This window comes from Manacus vitellinus, unplaced genomic scaffold, assembly GCF_001715985.3.
Source record: "Manacus vitellinus isolate BGI_N305 unplaced genomic scaffold, ASM171598v3 scaffold_5_pilon, whole genome shotgun sequence".
Classification (NCBI taxonomy): domain Eukaryota; kingdom Metazoa; phylum Chordata; class Aves; order Passeriformes; family Pipridae; genus Manacus; species Manacus vitellinus.
In genome coordinates this window covers 24,696,274-24,712,929 of record NW_021940682.1, presented here as the reverse complement: position 1 = coordinate 24,712,929, position 16,656 = coordinate 24,696,274, and the positions used below count along the sequence as shown (strand labels likewise).

General features: G+C 35.8%; 2 protein-coding genes across 6 annotated transcripts in view; one reads left to right on the top strand and one right to left on the bottom strand.

Moving 5' to 3' along the window:
• The first annotated feature begins 140 nt into the window (after positions 1–140).
• Positions 141–5,922, top strand: CUNH12orf29 (chromosome unknown C12orf29 homolog). 2 transcript variants are annotated; one of them, XM_018080146.2, is made up of 7 exons: positions 141–259; positions 1,951–2,068; positions 2,686–2,781; positions 3,188–3,304; positions 3,641–3,835; positions 4,971–5,140; positions 5,710–5,922. In XM_018080146.2, exons 4-7 carry the CDS (start codon positions 3,298–3,300, stop codon positions 5,896–5,898), a joined length of 561 nt encoding a protein of 186 aa, XP_017935635.2. In that variant the 5' UTR covers positions 141–259; positions 1,951–2,068; positions 2,686–2,781; positions 3,188–3,297; the 3' UTR covers positions 5,899–5,922. The 2 variants fall into 2 exon arrangements, with proteins under 2 accessions (XP_017935635.2, XP_029819240.1); XM_029963380.1 differs by lacking the exons at positions 141–259; positions 1,951–2,068 and having other exon boundaries at positions 2,715–2,815.
• A 653-nt stretch (positions 5,923–6,575) lies between these two features.
• CEP290 (centrosomal protein 290) overlaps positions 6,576–16,656 on the bottom strand; it is a 55,175-nt gene continuing 45,094 nt past the window's right edge. For 2 of the 4 annotated variants that reach the window (XM_018080405.2, XM_018080406.2), the window contains 9 exons: positions 16,447–16,533; positions 14,552–14,716; positions 14,102–14,224; positions 13,636–13,796; positions 10,584–10,725; positions 8,931–9,004; positions 8,690–8,784; positions 7,761–7,846; positions 6,576–7,473 (listed from right to left, as the gene is read on the bottom strand). In XM_018080405.2, the coding sequence (XP_017935894.1) occupies positions 7,285–7,473; positions 7,761–7,846; positions 8,690–8,784; positions 8,931–9,004; positions 10,584–10,725; positions 13,636–13,796; positions 14,102–14,224; positions 14,552–14,716; positions 16,447–16,533 (1,122 nt within the window). In that variant the 3' untranslated portion in view covers positions 6,576–7,284. The remainder of the gene's footprint in view (positions 7,474–7,760; positions 7,847–8,689; positions 8,785–8,930; positions 9,005–10,583; positions 10,726–13,635; positions 13,797–14,101; positions 14,225–14,551; positions 14,717–16,446; positions 16,534–16,656) is intronic. The other 2 variants (XM_018080407.2, XM_018080409.2) reach the window with 2 other exon arrangements.

The following is a 16,656-nucleotide window of genomic DNA, read 5'->3' as shown; positions in this document are numbered from 1 at the left end:
GAGGCCACCGCCTCGCTGAGGGCCGATGGAGGGAACTGGCCCCGACGCCCCCGGTGCTCGGTCGCTCAGCAGCGCCCCAGCGGCCGGCGACTCCATTTCCCGCTGGCGCCAGCGCGCCGGGGCGCCGGCTGCGCTGCCGCGGCGCGGCGGGAGCGGGCGGCCGTGGCCATGAGGCGGCGGAGCGCGTGTGCAGCGCCAAGTGCCCTGTCTGTTCGTCACCGAGGTAGAAGAAGGAGCCGTCGGCAAGAGGGAGCGCCAGGTTGCCCCGGGGCGGCAGGGGACGGGACGGAGGCAGGCAGGCGGTAGGCCCCTGACACGAGCCCGATGGAAATCGCTGGGCCGCGGGTTGCCACAGCACCGACCGTGCCAGGGCCGCCTGGCCACAGCCGAGTGGCGACAGGTTTGGCTGCGGATTCTGAGCGAAATGCACGGTAGCGGTTCTCCCCCTAAAATACAGGGAAGAAGGGCTTTTTGGGTGCCGTTTCAGCTCAGCCCCACGCAGAAATGTTGTCCCCCTGATGTTGTGTTTGCTTTTTCTAAGTGAAGGCCGCTCCTACGTGACCGCATTGGTAGTCTGTGTAAAACCACTCTGCTGTCCCCGCCTGTGAGCCTCGTAGGGAAAAAAAAAGGAGCTTGTCTGTTTCTTTGTTTTGTTTTGGGTTTTGTTTGTTTTCATTTTGTGGTCGAAGGAATATCAGGCTTATGACAGAATAATTAATTTGAGGCTGGGAGACGCGGGCAGGTTGGGGTGGCATTCACCTGCAGATCTCCAACTTGTGTTTCCTGATTTTAGTAGCAGCTGCGTAGTGAACTTGAATCCAGCTGGGTGACTCGGTCCCACTGGCGATTGGCTTTTGGACCGAAGACCTGAAATGGTTGCACAAAGGACAGTAATGTAATTGTTCAACTCAGGGTACCAGCACCATCGAAAATGGTCATGTAAGGGTACATCCCTACACTGTTGTTCCTTCATACAGGAAAAGTGAACGAGGTATTAGATCTGGAACTGGCACACGCTGTTTTGGGGTTATTTACAAAATTTAGGTAAAGATAAAATGGGGTTATGACTGGTAGGGAAGAAAGGGAGGGGTGGTGCTGATAAAACCAATGGGATTGTTTTCTCACTACCCTGAAATTTTTCTTTATCATGTAATCTTTAGTCTTTATATACGCTGTATGTCATGGTTACAGATTTATAACTAAAATGTGAAACAGACATGTCATGTAACAAAAGCATTCTGTTTCAAGACTTCTGCCAGACAAGGACTTGCTTTGTGTCCACTGAAAGAGACAGTGTCCATCTTAAAAGACAAAGTTGACTGGGGAGAGAAGAAGGAAGTATGATGACTGTAGAGGAGAAGATTTGAATCCAAACACAACTGCTTGCATGTTTGTAGTGAAAGTGTTAGAGAAGCTGTAATATCTTACTAGAAATTTCTGTTAGTTGGCTATTTGTTTCAGATCATGTATTTCTTTGCTCTTTTGAAGCACAGAAGTATTTAGTTGATAGCACTGATACTAAGTATTTAATACCAGGATGCTTTGGCCACCTTGCAGTCCACTGGTCTGTGTATTGCACTAACATAATGCTGTTGACTTTCAGCTCCAAACTGAAAGCGTGGGAGAGCTAGTCATGAGGAATTTCTATTGCCACTCTAATACAGGAAGGCACATCTTAAAATATTGCAGCCTTGGACTAGACCCCTTCTAGTTTATATGCCCTATTTAAAGTGGAAAGCAAAATCATCTTTGAATGCTAATCAAGAATGGGAAAGGGGGAGAGAATTAGCAAACAGATTGCCTTGGTTCTTCTGTCTTAGAGTATTTTCCAAACTGTCAAGTGTTGAAGAAACAAGGGTGTATTTCGATAGTGTTAGAAATCAGAAGAGGCCAACTGTAAGGAGCCCTATGAGAGCAAGGCAATAACATAGCCACTTGTCTTCTTTTCAGCCATTTAAAGTTTTGGCAACTGAAACTATATCTGGAAAGGCATTAGCAGCAGATATACACAATGCAATTCCTACGGAAAAGGTGGATGGAACCTGCTGTTACGTAACTACCTATAAAGGTAAGAAGGAAGACCCGTATGCAGATTTCTCATGCTGACTAGAAGCCTTGCTTTACTTAGTTTTCATTTTCATGGTATGATTTATTTACAGCTGTTGTGAAGTCAACTGTCATGAAGCATCTTGACCACAAAGTAATAGCTACCATAGACTTAGCAGGTGTTTCTGAAGGTGTTACAGATTTTAGTCTCTAAAATACATGAAGTATGGTTTAAGTGAACATGACAATCCAGGAACTATTCCAGTTTTAAAATGTATTAGTAAGTCTTCCTTGCACACTGGGACTTGTATAATAGCGTCTGATTTCCTTGGGGAAGATTAATAGAATTATGGAGTTGGGGTGGAAATGAGAAGACTGTGATTCATTGCATCACTGGGGTTCTTGCCTTTCCATGAAATTGTAAAAAACTTTGTATTATATTAGGCAAGACTGTATCTAGAATCTAAAATAGATTTTTAGATTCATATAGTGTAACTTATGACTTTAAATAGCAGATTTGGATATAAAATTTCTCTAGTGGCAGTTGAGAATTCTTGCCTGTTACACAGTTGATTTCAGTACTCTGCAGTGTATGGTTACCTCAGTAACATGCTGGTTTTCTCTCTCTGGAAACGCTAGGGCAACCCTATCTATGGGCCAGACTGGATCGAAGACCCAGCAAACAAGGCGAAAAAAAGTTTAGACAATTCTTGCATTCATTGAAAGATTGCAAAGGTCTGTGAAGATTTCTTTCCTTCTTTTTGGCAAAGTAAGTTAGCCAGTTGGAAAAACTAGTCTAACATGGGAAATGTCAGTGATCCTGCTCCAATTTTTTTAACGTCACTCTTTGCTTTAAGAGAGGTTTAAACTGGCATAGGGAGCTATTTTTTTAATCTTAGTTAGTTTTTGAACTTTTAAACTACTTAAAGGCTACGTGCTTCTTTAAACCATCCTAATTGTAGACTACTCGAGTGCTACAGATATTGGTGCTTGTATGAAGTAACTGGGACTACTGTCTGTAAAACAAGGTTTAGATCAATGGTACTTTAATAATTGCATTGAAAAACAACAAACATTGAAAACTGTTAGCAAAATTGGCTAACAGTTTGCTGAAAACTAAATGTCACATTTATATGTTTAGAATTTGCATGGAATATTGAAGAGGATTTCAAGCCTGTTCCAGATACCTGGATTCCAGCAAAGGACTTAGAGTTCTCTAATGGCAATCCATTGCCCGATGAAAATGGACATATGCCAGGTACCTATGATGCAGCACAGGTAAAACTGGGGAAAGGGGTGGGTGAGGGTGGGTGTGTGAATTTTGGAGTGAATTAGAATTAGTTCCAGAGTTAAAAATAGCAGTTATTGTATTTAAATAAAAAGAATTGTAATGTCATTCATTCACTATCCAGGAAGCCGTAAATGTCACATTTGCATTCTTCTGACACACGACAGTTTCTCTTGTTACTCTTTCTGTTTGTAGTTAACTGTGGTTTCTTGTTTTGTTTTGTTTTTTTTAAATGCATGTACAGGTCTAGTGCATACTTAATAACTTGAGATGCTTACTTTGGTAAAATGCAGTGTTTTCTCATAGGTTGGGTGCCTGTGGAGAAAAATAGTAAGCAGTATTGCTGGCACTCATCTGTTATAAATTATGAGGCTGAAATAGCACTGGTATTGAAGCGCCATGCTGACCCAGGGCTTCTGGAAATCAGTCCAGTGCCGTTATCAGAACTTCTAGAACAAACATTGGAGCTTATTGGGACTAATATTAATGCAAATCCATATGGTAAGTTTGTATGGTCTGTGCTTAAATACTTTTTCAATTTAGTGCTATTTTTGAGTGAAAACTATGCATTTTCTTCGTGTAAGTTTTTTTTAAAAGTTCTCTGGTAGCAACCTTCATAGAAGGGAGAGAAAGGGCTAGCTGAAGGAACAGTCACCCAAAAATACCTTAGAAAGTTTAGTTGTCATGGGACTAGTTATCTCTATTAAACCTCAGTGCTATAAAAATGCTTTGCTTTAGTCTTTCAAAAAATATTTTGACTGGAAAAGCTGTTTTAAATATTACTATTAAAATATTAAAATAACTTTTTAAGATTGTTTCTTGGTGCCTTTTCCTCACTTTTTTTACTTGCTCTTCTGATGCTGTTTAGTCCATTGAAGTAGAAAATTTTATTCAACCATTTTTGGAGCCCCTAGAATTAGTCATAAGTTGCAATTTTTAAATTATGAAAAAGGAATTTTTTTAAGGCAGTGTAATTTAAGCTAAATTTTGGTTGTGGCTTTTTCCTTTAAAAGCCTTATAACAAAAAAACAATTGGATATGAGCACAAGTGAGTTCTAATTTCAGAGCTTTGCTGTCAGGATAACTTGCAAGGACAGTCATATCTGGTCTAAGCATTTTCCTAGTACATAAAAAGAACTGCAAAAAAAAAAAAAAATTCAGTAGCTGTATTCTTAAATGAAGATTTGTGTTGAACAGTCAGTGAAGAGGCAATGCAGTTGTTAACAGCCTGGCTTAAGTATTCATCCATATTCATGAAAAGATGTGCCAGATTTTCTGGAACTAAGATGTTTGTGCCATTGACTGTGATCTGAAGTGTGAAGAATTTAGCCAGTATCATTACAGTTACTGAGGAGGTGACCAGAAGGACAAAACATACAACTGTAAAAATCTCTGTGTCATGTTTATTTTATTCAAAGGAGAAGGAGATTTAAATAAATAAATTAAAATGTGAGGATAGACAGCTGCATCTGATACTTAAAAATACACTTAAGGTTTTGTTAAAGGCAGGATGGTATTGTAGTATCTAATAGAAATCCACAGAGTACTTTTAAGATAGCCACAGTAACAAAAATGAGAAAAATTTTAAGGTATCACATGTTAACTAACAGGAATATATTTGTTTCTTTAAACATAGGACTAGGAAGCAAGAAGCACCCTGTACATCTTCTGGTACCACATGGAGCATTTGAAATAAAGAATCCACCTACTTTGAAGCAAAATGACATACTGTCTTGGTTGGAAAGCTGCAGTGAGGGTAAAGTTGAAGGAATTGTGTGGCACTGCCATGATGGGTGTTTAATCAAGGTAAATATAAGGATAGACATGTGAAAAACACTACAGTAATTCACAGCATGTGAAGTATTGTACAGTACTCATTTTTTGTCTCTTTTTCCAAATTTTTTAATAATAAATTTCCTCCATCAAATGAGATGACAGTAGAATTAGTCAAGCCACTGAATCACTGCAATGATGACATTGAACATTTTCATTCCCAACATTATGCTAACAAAGTAATTGAGAACATAGTATTTTCTTGCCTCTCTGTATAGGAATCATTAATTTTAAATCTTAATTCTTTTATTTAAAAATTAATTTCTTGTATTGATGACTTATGGAACAAGTATTATTAATAAGAATGTGATTTTTTTTTTAATTAGCACGTTTGTATTATTTCTGAAACTGTGGAGGACACCTTGGTTCTAGTTTGCCTTTTGTGCTTCATTGTTACTCATATTATTCAGATAACTGATTAATGGTTTGAAGTGCCCTAATGCAGAGGATCCTAGAACCCACACATACCCACACCCTCCCAACCTGGAAGTTGTGCTACTTTATCAAAATTGCTGAGTTGATCTTCTTTCTTTTTATTTTAGCTCCATCGCCATCATCTTGATTTACCCTGGCCGCTTGCAGAGACATACCTGAATTCTCAGCCTGTTGTAATTTCTTTTAATAGAACTAAATATGAATGTGACTTTGAACCAAAGAGTTTGTTTCACCATTTCTCAAACTTGGATGGTCAAAGATTTGACAGACTCAAAGATATCAAGTTTGATGCTTAAAATGATTTTCTGCTTCTAAGTTAATTGTCCCGTGTGCTGCATTCCTCTTACTTGTGTCTACCACAGAACTTTTTACAAATAATCTACCAGCTTAGGCAACAGCCCAGGTACTGTATCATTTTAAGTTTATCCTAAATGACTAATTTTAGATAACAGAGATCTGACAGCCAGAGCGAGATCTAGCTTCCAGCATGTTTATTTTCTTTTCTGAAAAATCCTTAACTTTTGAACCCATTTCTGGAAACTGTCAGCATTAAGTGTAAGAAGTATTGTTGTCTATCAGTGGGTCGTTCTAAAAGCTTAGTTAATGAATGCAATCAAATGGAAAAGTTACATAGGTTGCACTTGTAAAAATATAATTGTTATGACGCTATTATATGTAGGATTCAGATTTAGGATCTAGTTTCTTTACAGTAAAGAACATATTTCTGATGGGACCAGAATTTGTCTAAAATTTGATAACTTTTTTTTAAGTAGTAACAGTTTCTTATAGGGCAAGACTTTTCCCTGTATTATTTAACATAAGCATTATGCTATTACTTGAAACCCCAATTACTCTCTATCCTATGGGCACTTCCACTATTTTGGGACAAAAAGAATAAATAATAGAAAGTATACTAGTTTTATTTTGGAGATCCTTAGTAATTGGAAAGAGACATGGCTTAATAATTTCCACTTACAACTGCATCTCAATTAGGAAACTTCAAGGGTATATTAAGTACAATAAGGCATATAAATAATAAAGGTGAGACTGAATGATTGTTTGAGTTGGTTTTATTTTATTTCTGCTATAAAAGTATACATCCAGCTATATAAAATATACAAAATAAAAAATCAATTATGTACAAAAATACCATTGGTTTGGCTGAAATACCAATTTAATTTTCAGTTCTTTGTTCTTGGGTTTTTTAAAAGTGAGGTAAAAATAACCCAGGATGTAAATACAGCCATCCCACATACTGACCCTGAGTTCAGAGTTAAACAGCATGGTCAGATGAGACAGCAAGTGCAAATTATCTATTCTTATTAATCTGGAATTTAGCACACTTAGCTACATATGCTGACATTTTAAGTGTTTCTCAACTTTTAGGATAAGCCCAAGGTTTCAGCTTCACCTGAAACCTGTGTATTACCCAGTTTAACTGTTCCGAATTAAAATGTGATACTGTGAAGGAGCTGGGAGAGGTAAAACTCACTTTTATTTTGACTGATGTATATGAAAGTATATAACTGTTGACTAATCCAATTCTGCATTCTTAGGTGTGTGCAAACTAGTGTAACTTTAAGAGACTTGTATTATTCTAAGATAACCACAGACAAATTAATATTACATAACTGCTGTGGAATTTATTTTTTGTATCAATGCTGAGAATACTAAACAGTAGCCTAATCAACAGCAGTGTTGCCTGGACTATGCACTTGGATGCCAAACTCTTCAGAAAGCTGCTTCAACTTCTCTTCTAAGATTATATTTTTTTTTACTTCTTCATTGTAGTTATATTTCAGATCCTCAAGTTCTTCAAAAAAGGAACGGTCATAGTTTTCTAATTCTCTTCTCAGCTTTTTTGTCTCCTCCTATTGAAAAGAATGAAGGAGTTCCACCTTTATCAAGAACTTTGTTAATACAGCACAACTTTTTTTCCTTTGTCTTGAGGTTAAATGATGAGATAATAAGGATGTTATCTAGAGACAAAAAAACTCTACCCATAAACAGCACATTCACTAAAAACAAAATAGGCTTTGTAAACATAATGGTTTGAAATTGACTTGGTCATTAAATATTAATTTAGATATTAAACAGCTCTTTCTAGCTAACCGTAATTTTACTCGTTATCTGGCCTAGGATGATCCTTGCAACTCACCTTTAATTGCTGTTTTTCCAGCTCTAGGGCTTTCAGCTGTGTCTGGAGGTCAGCTATTTTATCCTTCTCTACAATTTCATTATGCCCTGTAAAAATAATGATGATTTTTTATGAAATTTAAAGTAATGAAAATCCATGGCACAAATAATCTTGTTTGAGTAGTTCTGCATCTCCTGAAAGCTGAAACAGTTGAAGTGTGTAAACTCAGCTGGGATCACCAAAAATTCAAGTCATCTGGGCTTTTCCTCAGTTCTTGTAAAAATTAGACAGTGGTGTCTAGTTCTTGTGATTGAATGCAGTAGTCCAGTGACCAGTATTTTGGCACACTTCTGAGAAATATGACATGTACGCTTTCTCTGAATTAAGCTCAGGAAGTCTGGAAATAACATTAGGATCTCGTTATGTGTATTCTTAAATTCAAGAGGGTTAGTTTGTTTTGGTTTTATTCTTCCAGTCATATGGCAATGTTCTACTCCGTAGTGCTCTGCTTTTCCCATGGGACTGATGCCTGCTAAATCTTAAGTTATTCACAGAGCTGCTATCTGGAAGTGGGCAGTTATTCTCTAGCAGCTTAGAACCCAAAGCAAAAGAGTATTTTAGTGAATGACTGATATCTTACAAACAGTCTTTTGAGGCTAATAAAACAAGTGGTGGCATGAACTACACACCTTGTGAGGAAAAAAATCATGCAAAGATTACAGTCTCTTGCTCAGGATAATTGATTATGGAGATTTTTACTAAGAATTCTCTACAAAAGGCTTGTATATGTACTAAAAAATCCAAGGCCTTAGTCTGCTACAGTTTACACTATTTTGGCATTAATCTAAATCAATCAGTTCTTTAGATTTATTATCACTTTGTATTTAGTAAAAATAGTTTTAGGCTCCAAATACAGGAAGATCTTTATTTTAGGTATTGAAAATTATTACCAGCTGCCAGATCTTCACTTGTATAGGTGTGTCTGTGGTGCTCCATCTGGTGCAGTAGTTCTGCTTTTTCTTTCTCTAATTGATTATTAGTTAATCTGGAATATAAAACAATTTTAGAATAATTTTTAAAAATTATTAAAGTATTTTAGAACTTTAACTAGAAATGTGCAATAGACATTTCCTGGTCATTCTTATTTCATGCATATTGGCTGAGGTATTTATTTACTTAGAAGTACGTTACCTTAAAAGCTGAAGCTCCTTGATGAGCCTTTGCTCTGTCCTTGCACCTTCAGGAAGATATTTGAGAAGCTTCATCTTAAAAGAAAAATGAAGAAAGTTTTACTTATGAAAACAGCATCCATGAACAACACAGTTCAGACAGTTTTCTTGGACCCAGGATTAAAAAATGAATGAAAATAATACTAAAGATGTAACCAAGTACTAGGTTATCAAAAAAAAAAAGAAACCAAGTGTTCATCTACTGACAGTTTGTATGAAGCTAATTCTCAGCAGCCTTTTCAAAGTTTGCATAGATCATTGCTACATATTTCATGAAGGATGAAAAAAAAAGTATTCAGAAGTTAGATTTACAAACAAAGTTAGACACATAGCTACATCAGCATAATTTATACAGATGCTTAAGGAAGTGATATGCCTAAATCATTAAGTGCTTTAAAAATACTACTGATGTACTTATTTGCATCCCTAGGTGTTCAAGTTCCTTTTGAAAGATAATATGAAAAGCCTGTAATTTTGCTGTGAAAACCCAAATGAGTGTACATTGACTAGGTATGACCTGCAGTCATTAAGTTAGAATAGGTCCCTGACCAGAGAGGGAACAAGCCTCTAGAAGTGCCTTTTGGTAAAGATGCTAAAGCAAAAAAAATAGTGTTCTAAATAGAAGATAATACACAGTTTATGAATGTGGTGACAATTTATGAACCCTCATGAGGCTACTGTTAATGATAGGCTTTAGTTCTGATTCTACCTAAAATGGTAAGCATCTGGGTACCACATAATGAAAGATTTTTATCTCTGAGTTAATTTTGCTGCTGGGATACACTTCATGTTAATAACGCTGACATTATAGAAAAGGGAAAACAAGCAAAAATTAACAAAATGGTTGTTTTTTAGGAATCAATTCCAAGTTCTATTTATTGAACACATCTACTTTCTTACATAATATACATATGAATTCCCACACTGCAAGTTTTGTATTTGATGCCTTACACTGAAAATGGCTGGTACAAGATCATTGTACAGTGTGGGGAAGAAAACACGTACATATTAACAAACGAGAAGGTGGAAGCTGACCTAGGTGAATAGTCCTAGGACTGCATCTCTGGAGTACTTAAAAGCCAGAATGTGGTACATCTTTTCAAAGGTACCTGAGTTTTAAAATTACATCACCTCTTCCACACATAAAATAGTATCTGAAAGACTTATGAGAGGCTACATGTAAGAGGCCGTGTTGGAAACAAATCAAGATCCCATTTAGGATGGCTAAGTCAATCCTTCCCCTGAAAACCTGTAAGGAGTAGAGAAGTCTCTGCAGAACAAGCTAGAAGGATTTTAAAGACCATTGGAAGTATCTGTACTTACAGGCTTCCATGTGATTAGTGAAACTATAGTAAAAAAAGGCATACAGAAGAACAGCAGAAAAACACAGTTACCCCCTAAGGCTGCAAGTCAAGAATATATATTGATAATATGTGGTAAACCTCATTAATTGGCTAAAATATGTAAATATATTTGAGGCAACTATGACTGAAAAAAACTGTAAAAGAAAGGATTAGAGAAAAAATAACTACTTTGCCACTACAGACATTAGAAAGACATAAATTAATAATAATCATTCTATATTCTCAGAGTCATCTGGCTAAATTTTACTCACTTGTTCTTTTAGATCTTGTAAATTTTTATCGGCATTGTGTTCACGTTCTCTTGCTTCCTGAAGCAACCGTTTAAGGTCAGCAATGCTTTGGGTTTTTTTAGCAATATCCATTTCCATTTCCTTCAACTTAGTTTCATGCATCCTGGTAGTAGTTTTATTTAGAAAAAGAAAAGGGCAGAAATGCAGATTTAAATATGAGAATAAATGCCATAAAATAAACCCTAAAATATGCTTGGGGCATTGGCCTTGAAAATAATTACTGGTCTTATAAATACAGCGTGCTGAAAGAAGCATAATGAAAAATACATATTTAATCTTAGAATAAAAGCTTTTCCAGATATTACACTTTTGTGGATCTTTCTTTGTGTCTACCTTTTATTAAAGGGTGATGGGAATCTTTTCATGCTATTGCACATAAACCCCAAACTACTTTATGCTAAAAGGATGCCTGCTACTGATGCAGTATGTCAACTGGTTGGGTCCTTGTTGTACCTTTGACAGTATTTTTCTTATTATTTAATAATTTATGGAAAATAATGTACTGAGAAAAGAGCTAATACAGATACAGAAGAGGAAGACTCCAAGGGCAAAACTGTTCTACAATAAATTATTTTACCCTGAAGTAACAGCAGTCTGAGAATGATTCCATTTTGCTTTCAGCCGTACAAGGCTACAAAAAGGTTTGTGTAGAATCCAAAATGTTGGAAGGTACCTCTGGAGATCATGTAGTCCAGTCTCCCATCTGAAGTGGATTATCAGACAGCAAACATTTTGCTCCACATCAAAGAGCCTTCTGAAGGGTCCCTTGGATGATACCCCTTTGCCCTATTGAATACTTTCTGTTACCACATATGCTTTGGAATATGTGCTAGTGAGGTGGATTGCATGTTAAAGTGCCTCAAGCAGCTCCTCTGGATTAGTAATTTCTTAATGTTATTAACTTACTTAAATTCATGTTAAATTAAATGCACATAAAAGTTTTTATTCACAAGCTGAAATAGGCAAGTACAATTAAGCACAACCATGTATTTTATAGCTGTCTACACAACTACGTATCTCTATCAAGTATATAGGACTAAGTAGAAATGTTCTTCCAAAGAAGTGAAGAACTAAAAGAATATCTGTATTAAAACTATTGAACCTACACTAGCTGTTAAAGGCCTACCATCTTCACTGCATGTTTGTATCTTTCTCCTGTGGTCAGCAGCCAGTTTTGCCCACCTTCCTTATGCTAAATATGACCTTGCATAGAGACATTTTATCTCACTAGATAGTATGGGGAAAAAAAGGAATGGCTTTCTGAAGTCTTAGTGAAATGAAATGGCTCAGCAACATGCCAGAGAAGCATAAGAACTCCCCCAAGGGATCGTGTGGGATTGCAAGACGAAAGTGGGTAAAATCTTGGATATCAACAGTGATCTGACCTAAGATGAAATCAGAGAAATCTCTCTCCTGTCCAGCTGATTTTCTGCCCTAATAAGATTACTGTCAGAGGTTCTGATTTTGTAGATACCTTTCACTTCTGTTTACAACTGTTCAAGAGTACTTTTGCAGTACATCATCTGATCTCACCCTGAGATCATACAGGAGTCCAGACCTAAGGATTTTTTACCAAAAATTTGCTCTATTCAACCCTTATGCAGGACACAGGCTGCTTATTTCTCTTAATAGCCTAAGCATTGTTACATTTCTTTTGTCCTTTTCTGAGGTCTAGCACTATGAGATGATATCCAACTAAAAACTTGCCTCAAGAAGGGCAAAATTCTCCTTCCTTGTTCACTTTGATGAATCATGAGCATATTTCATGTGAACATATCTTGAGATATATATATAATGAATATTCTATATCAATCTGTTCATTATATCTGTTCATCTGTATGTTAGTGTGACATACAACTACTATTTTTGTGCTAGTCACAGCTCATTAATGAAATGGGTTTAATAGTAACGCTTCTTGGACTGACCATGGCTTTGGAGTGACCATTTGCCAAAATCATATCTGTCAGCAAACCAGAAACCACAGAGCAAAAGAGCTTGTTTCTAGAAAAGAATGAATGGAATTAGAGCTGTTCTGGCTGTAGAGTTAAGATCTCCAGCCTGTGTAAGTAGGTTGTCACAGAAAAAGTATAAAATTCCACTAATTGTGGAGGTAAAGATAAATTAAAAAGTAATTCTGCTTTACAACTTAGGCATACAATCATAAAACTTCTTTTTAGTTTGTTCCATGTTGTGTGATACAAGTGATAGGTAAGTTTCAGATAACTTATTGCTAAAGAGTTGTTCACATTTACTAGTATTAGCAAACAAATTTTTGATGCTGATTTCCAAGTCTGAGTTTTCTCTAAAAATCTAGAAATGGTGATTCTCAAACTTCATTTTATATACTGGAAAAGATATGGCTGATCTCAGTTTTTCTCCCTTCTACAAAAAGCAGAATCTACAAAAAGCAGCAGGCTGGCTGCAATTCTGGGCCTACAAACACACAGGAAGGATCTTCTGCTGTGCCTACTTGTCCCAAAGACTAGAAATCACAGTGGCTTTTCTAACACACCTCTGCACATTCATATGGTTAAAGGTAGATTCAAATGCTACTCAACTGGAAAATGCAGGTTTCTGGCTTCAATTTTTTGTTTCAGATTGTTGTTCATGCAGTAAATTATTGAAATACTTTCTGTGTTCAGCAGAAATGCTGACATTGCACAGAGCAAAAATACAATATGTTCAAGCAGCAGAGAACACAAAATACTTCCTTTACCTGAACTATCCAGAGATCTAGAGCCGATCTGAAGAATGGAGATAAATAACTGGCTTCTATATAGAGGAAACAGCTAACAAGGCCAGTATTTAAAGACACTAGGTCTCTGCTAGATTCATATCAGAGATCTGTATACTGATTCTATATATTAATATAGAAACAGAAAATAAATTATGGATAATATAAAACTATCTTCAAAAGAGAGATGAAAAATTATGAAAGTGTAACTTGTTTGTTAATATTTAAAGAGGATTTAACACTTGTGTTTATCTTCCTTACTACATTTTTAATTCCTACCTTGTTACAATAGACTTCCAGCTTTTGCTGTCAGCTCCATCAAGTTGGCTCTCAGCCAAATTTAGCTTCTTAATGGTTTCCTCCAGCTGTACAGTTAACTTTTCATTTAATATCTCCAAGTTATTCTTCACTATTCGTAGCTTCTCTCCACTGTCAGCTTCCTGTTGTTCAGTAAAACCAAATGTTTATAGAATACTTAACCTTACATGAAACACAGTATTATCTAAAATGATGGTGACATAGGCTGATTTAGAGGAAAACTGCATCCAGGATTACTAGCACTTCAATTTCTTAATTCTGTCTTGCCCTAGTCCTTGGATATCTCTTCTCTACATATAATGAAAAAAATCTGTCATAGCAACATCAGTGCTATGTCAACCATTAAAAAACAAACAAACAAACCAACCATGTATTTATATACTTGCCACAACCAGTGGAGTAAAGGGATGCATTATAATGACCGTACCTTTTTCAGTTCTTTACGCAGTCTTTCGTTTTCAGCAATGACTTTTTCCATTCCTTTGGTTTTAGATTCAAAACGCATACTCAGCTGGTCCCCCAGATCACGTTTCATTTTTTCCATTTCAGACTAAATATCAAACAGTTTGTTAAAGCACGTATACATTGCTTAGTAGAAAATTTCAGATTTCAATTTTTAAAACACAGCATAGTTACAACTGTTACATAGCACAATAAACATAACATTTTGTCAAATAATTAAATATATCCTTAAAGTACAGCATACCTTATCCAGTATGTTATGCTAAAATTAAGTTCTGCTTTTCTGTTCTATATGTTTCATATTTTTAAAACACTTGTGCCAATCAATATCAACAACAGCCTTGCTGCTTCATTTTTTTTACTAACTTGCATATAAACTGTTACCTAAATATAGTCACTGGAGATAATTCAGTACCTTTAGCCCCTCATTTTCCTGTTCAAGACCAAGTAATTTCTCATTTGAAACCACAGCTGGTGCTTTCTTCAGTTCTTCATTTTCTCTTTGGAGTTTCTCTACAACCTTTTTCATCAAACCAATTGTTTTTTCCAATTCTGGGACTGTCTTTCCACTTCTCCCAGCCTATAGAGAGGGGGGAAAAAAAAGTAAAAGTAAGCAAATAGTTCATCTTAACATTCTAAGATACTCTAAATCTTACTTTATTGCTTATTTTCCCATTGCAACTCATAAAAAAATGATGCATTATTTTGGTATAACTTGAACCCTAGAATTCTTTGCATGCTTAGTTCCCCAAAATGTCTAATAATATATTCACCCCCAAAGTCAAAGTACCAGCTCCTGCATTTTCTATGTTACCCAAGAAAGCTGCAGTTAAGTCTCAAAATCTGCTGTACTTTATGAACTAAACTGAAACATTAGAAAAATAAATCAAAGAACTACTTAATTTTTAGCTTTTTCTTTTAGTAGACCAATTCCCCAGTCCAACAGACTGCAATTGTTTAAATGCTAATACTGTTGGGAGGACTGGAGGAGAAGAATGGCTGGGAGCTTGAGGGAGGAAAAGAGAGCCGATTTTTAGCAACCCTACTTCTGCTGAGTTAAAGTCACAGGAGAACTACATTTTAAAGCATAGATCTCCCTTTCCAAAGGCATATATTCTTCTTGAAGGATGATAAATAAATAAATGTGGGGGAAAATCTTGTAATTTCTCCATTTTTCTTCTTTCACTACATTAATTGATGAGTTAGAAAAGCTGTTAAAGAGTCTTCAAAACCATTTATTTTTTCATCATTTTTGTAGTGATTTCCTCAGCAATAATAATTTAAAGATGCTGACTCTAGTTCCAGGCCCATGAGGTACCTCCTTTTCTTTCTAAGGAAGAAGCAGTGTAACATAGTACAGTGTAAAATAGGGAATATTTTACTCCCTGGAGCTCCACATAAATCTATATAGCAACCAGGTCTCAGAAGTAAAAATCACTTATTCTTCTTCTCTAAAATAATTGGAAGGATTAGGAGGTTTGCGTTGGTACACAACAGAGTTAAAGAAAAACCTGTCACATCTTGGTGCCTGAAAAGGAAAGAAAAGAACAAAATTTGCTGCCTTCTCAGAACCCTTGCATACAACAGTTTCATTGCCTTGTCCAAAAATTACCACTGCACAAGAAGAAAAAATAAACAAGCAGTTCACGCAAGGTTTGAGTAAAAGAATGGAAAATTATCTTTTCCAGGTACCCAGAAGCAGAACTCATTCTCCTTTTATACTGAAAGAGCTATGAAGGCACTAAAGAGCTTTTAATTAAGTCAGCTTCCTTTAAAAGGTCATACTATTCTGACAAGTTAGGGGCAAGAAACATATTGGGCTTCTGAAGACTTTTTTTCCTTTAACTTCTGAAATATTGTTCTATTAAAGTAGTTAACAGTAGCTGGAGTAAAATTTAACTGTGTCATCTTGTGTAGTACAACAAACAAAAACCTTCACTAGCAATAACTTACACTTTGTAACATCTGCATCAAGTCAAATAATTTAAATAAATACACTAATATAATTTTCATTATTACAGCTGTAACTGAAATTTATTGTATAAATATGTTTCTGAAGATAACTAATCCAAGTGATAAAATAAGGCCATGATAGTGTATATATTTATATATTTAAGTGTAGTTGTAGTCCTTCTAATGGTCCTGTTAACTTCATTTCATTAATTTATTATAGCAGTTTATCAATAAAATAAACAAGAACAATTAATATCTGCTTTTGTTTGATTCCAAGTAATTTTGCTTCAATAAAACTTTGGGCTTTTTCTTTTCATTCTCATTTAATTATGATGAAAATGCTGACACAATACTCACCCCTCTAACACTGCCCAGCTTTCGTTCAACATCTGCTTTCTCTTTTTTGAGAAGTTCACACATTTCTTTTAAGTCATCTACTTGGTCCTACCAAAAAAAAAAAAAAAGCAATAAGCAATTTAATTATATCTCAAATTGACGTGAACAGTTGGTGAACAAAATTACAATTGGTATTTCAACTGGTTAACTTTGAAAAATTTAAGAGAAAAC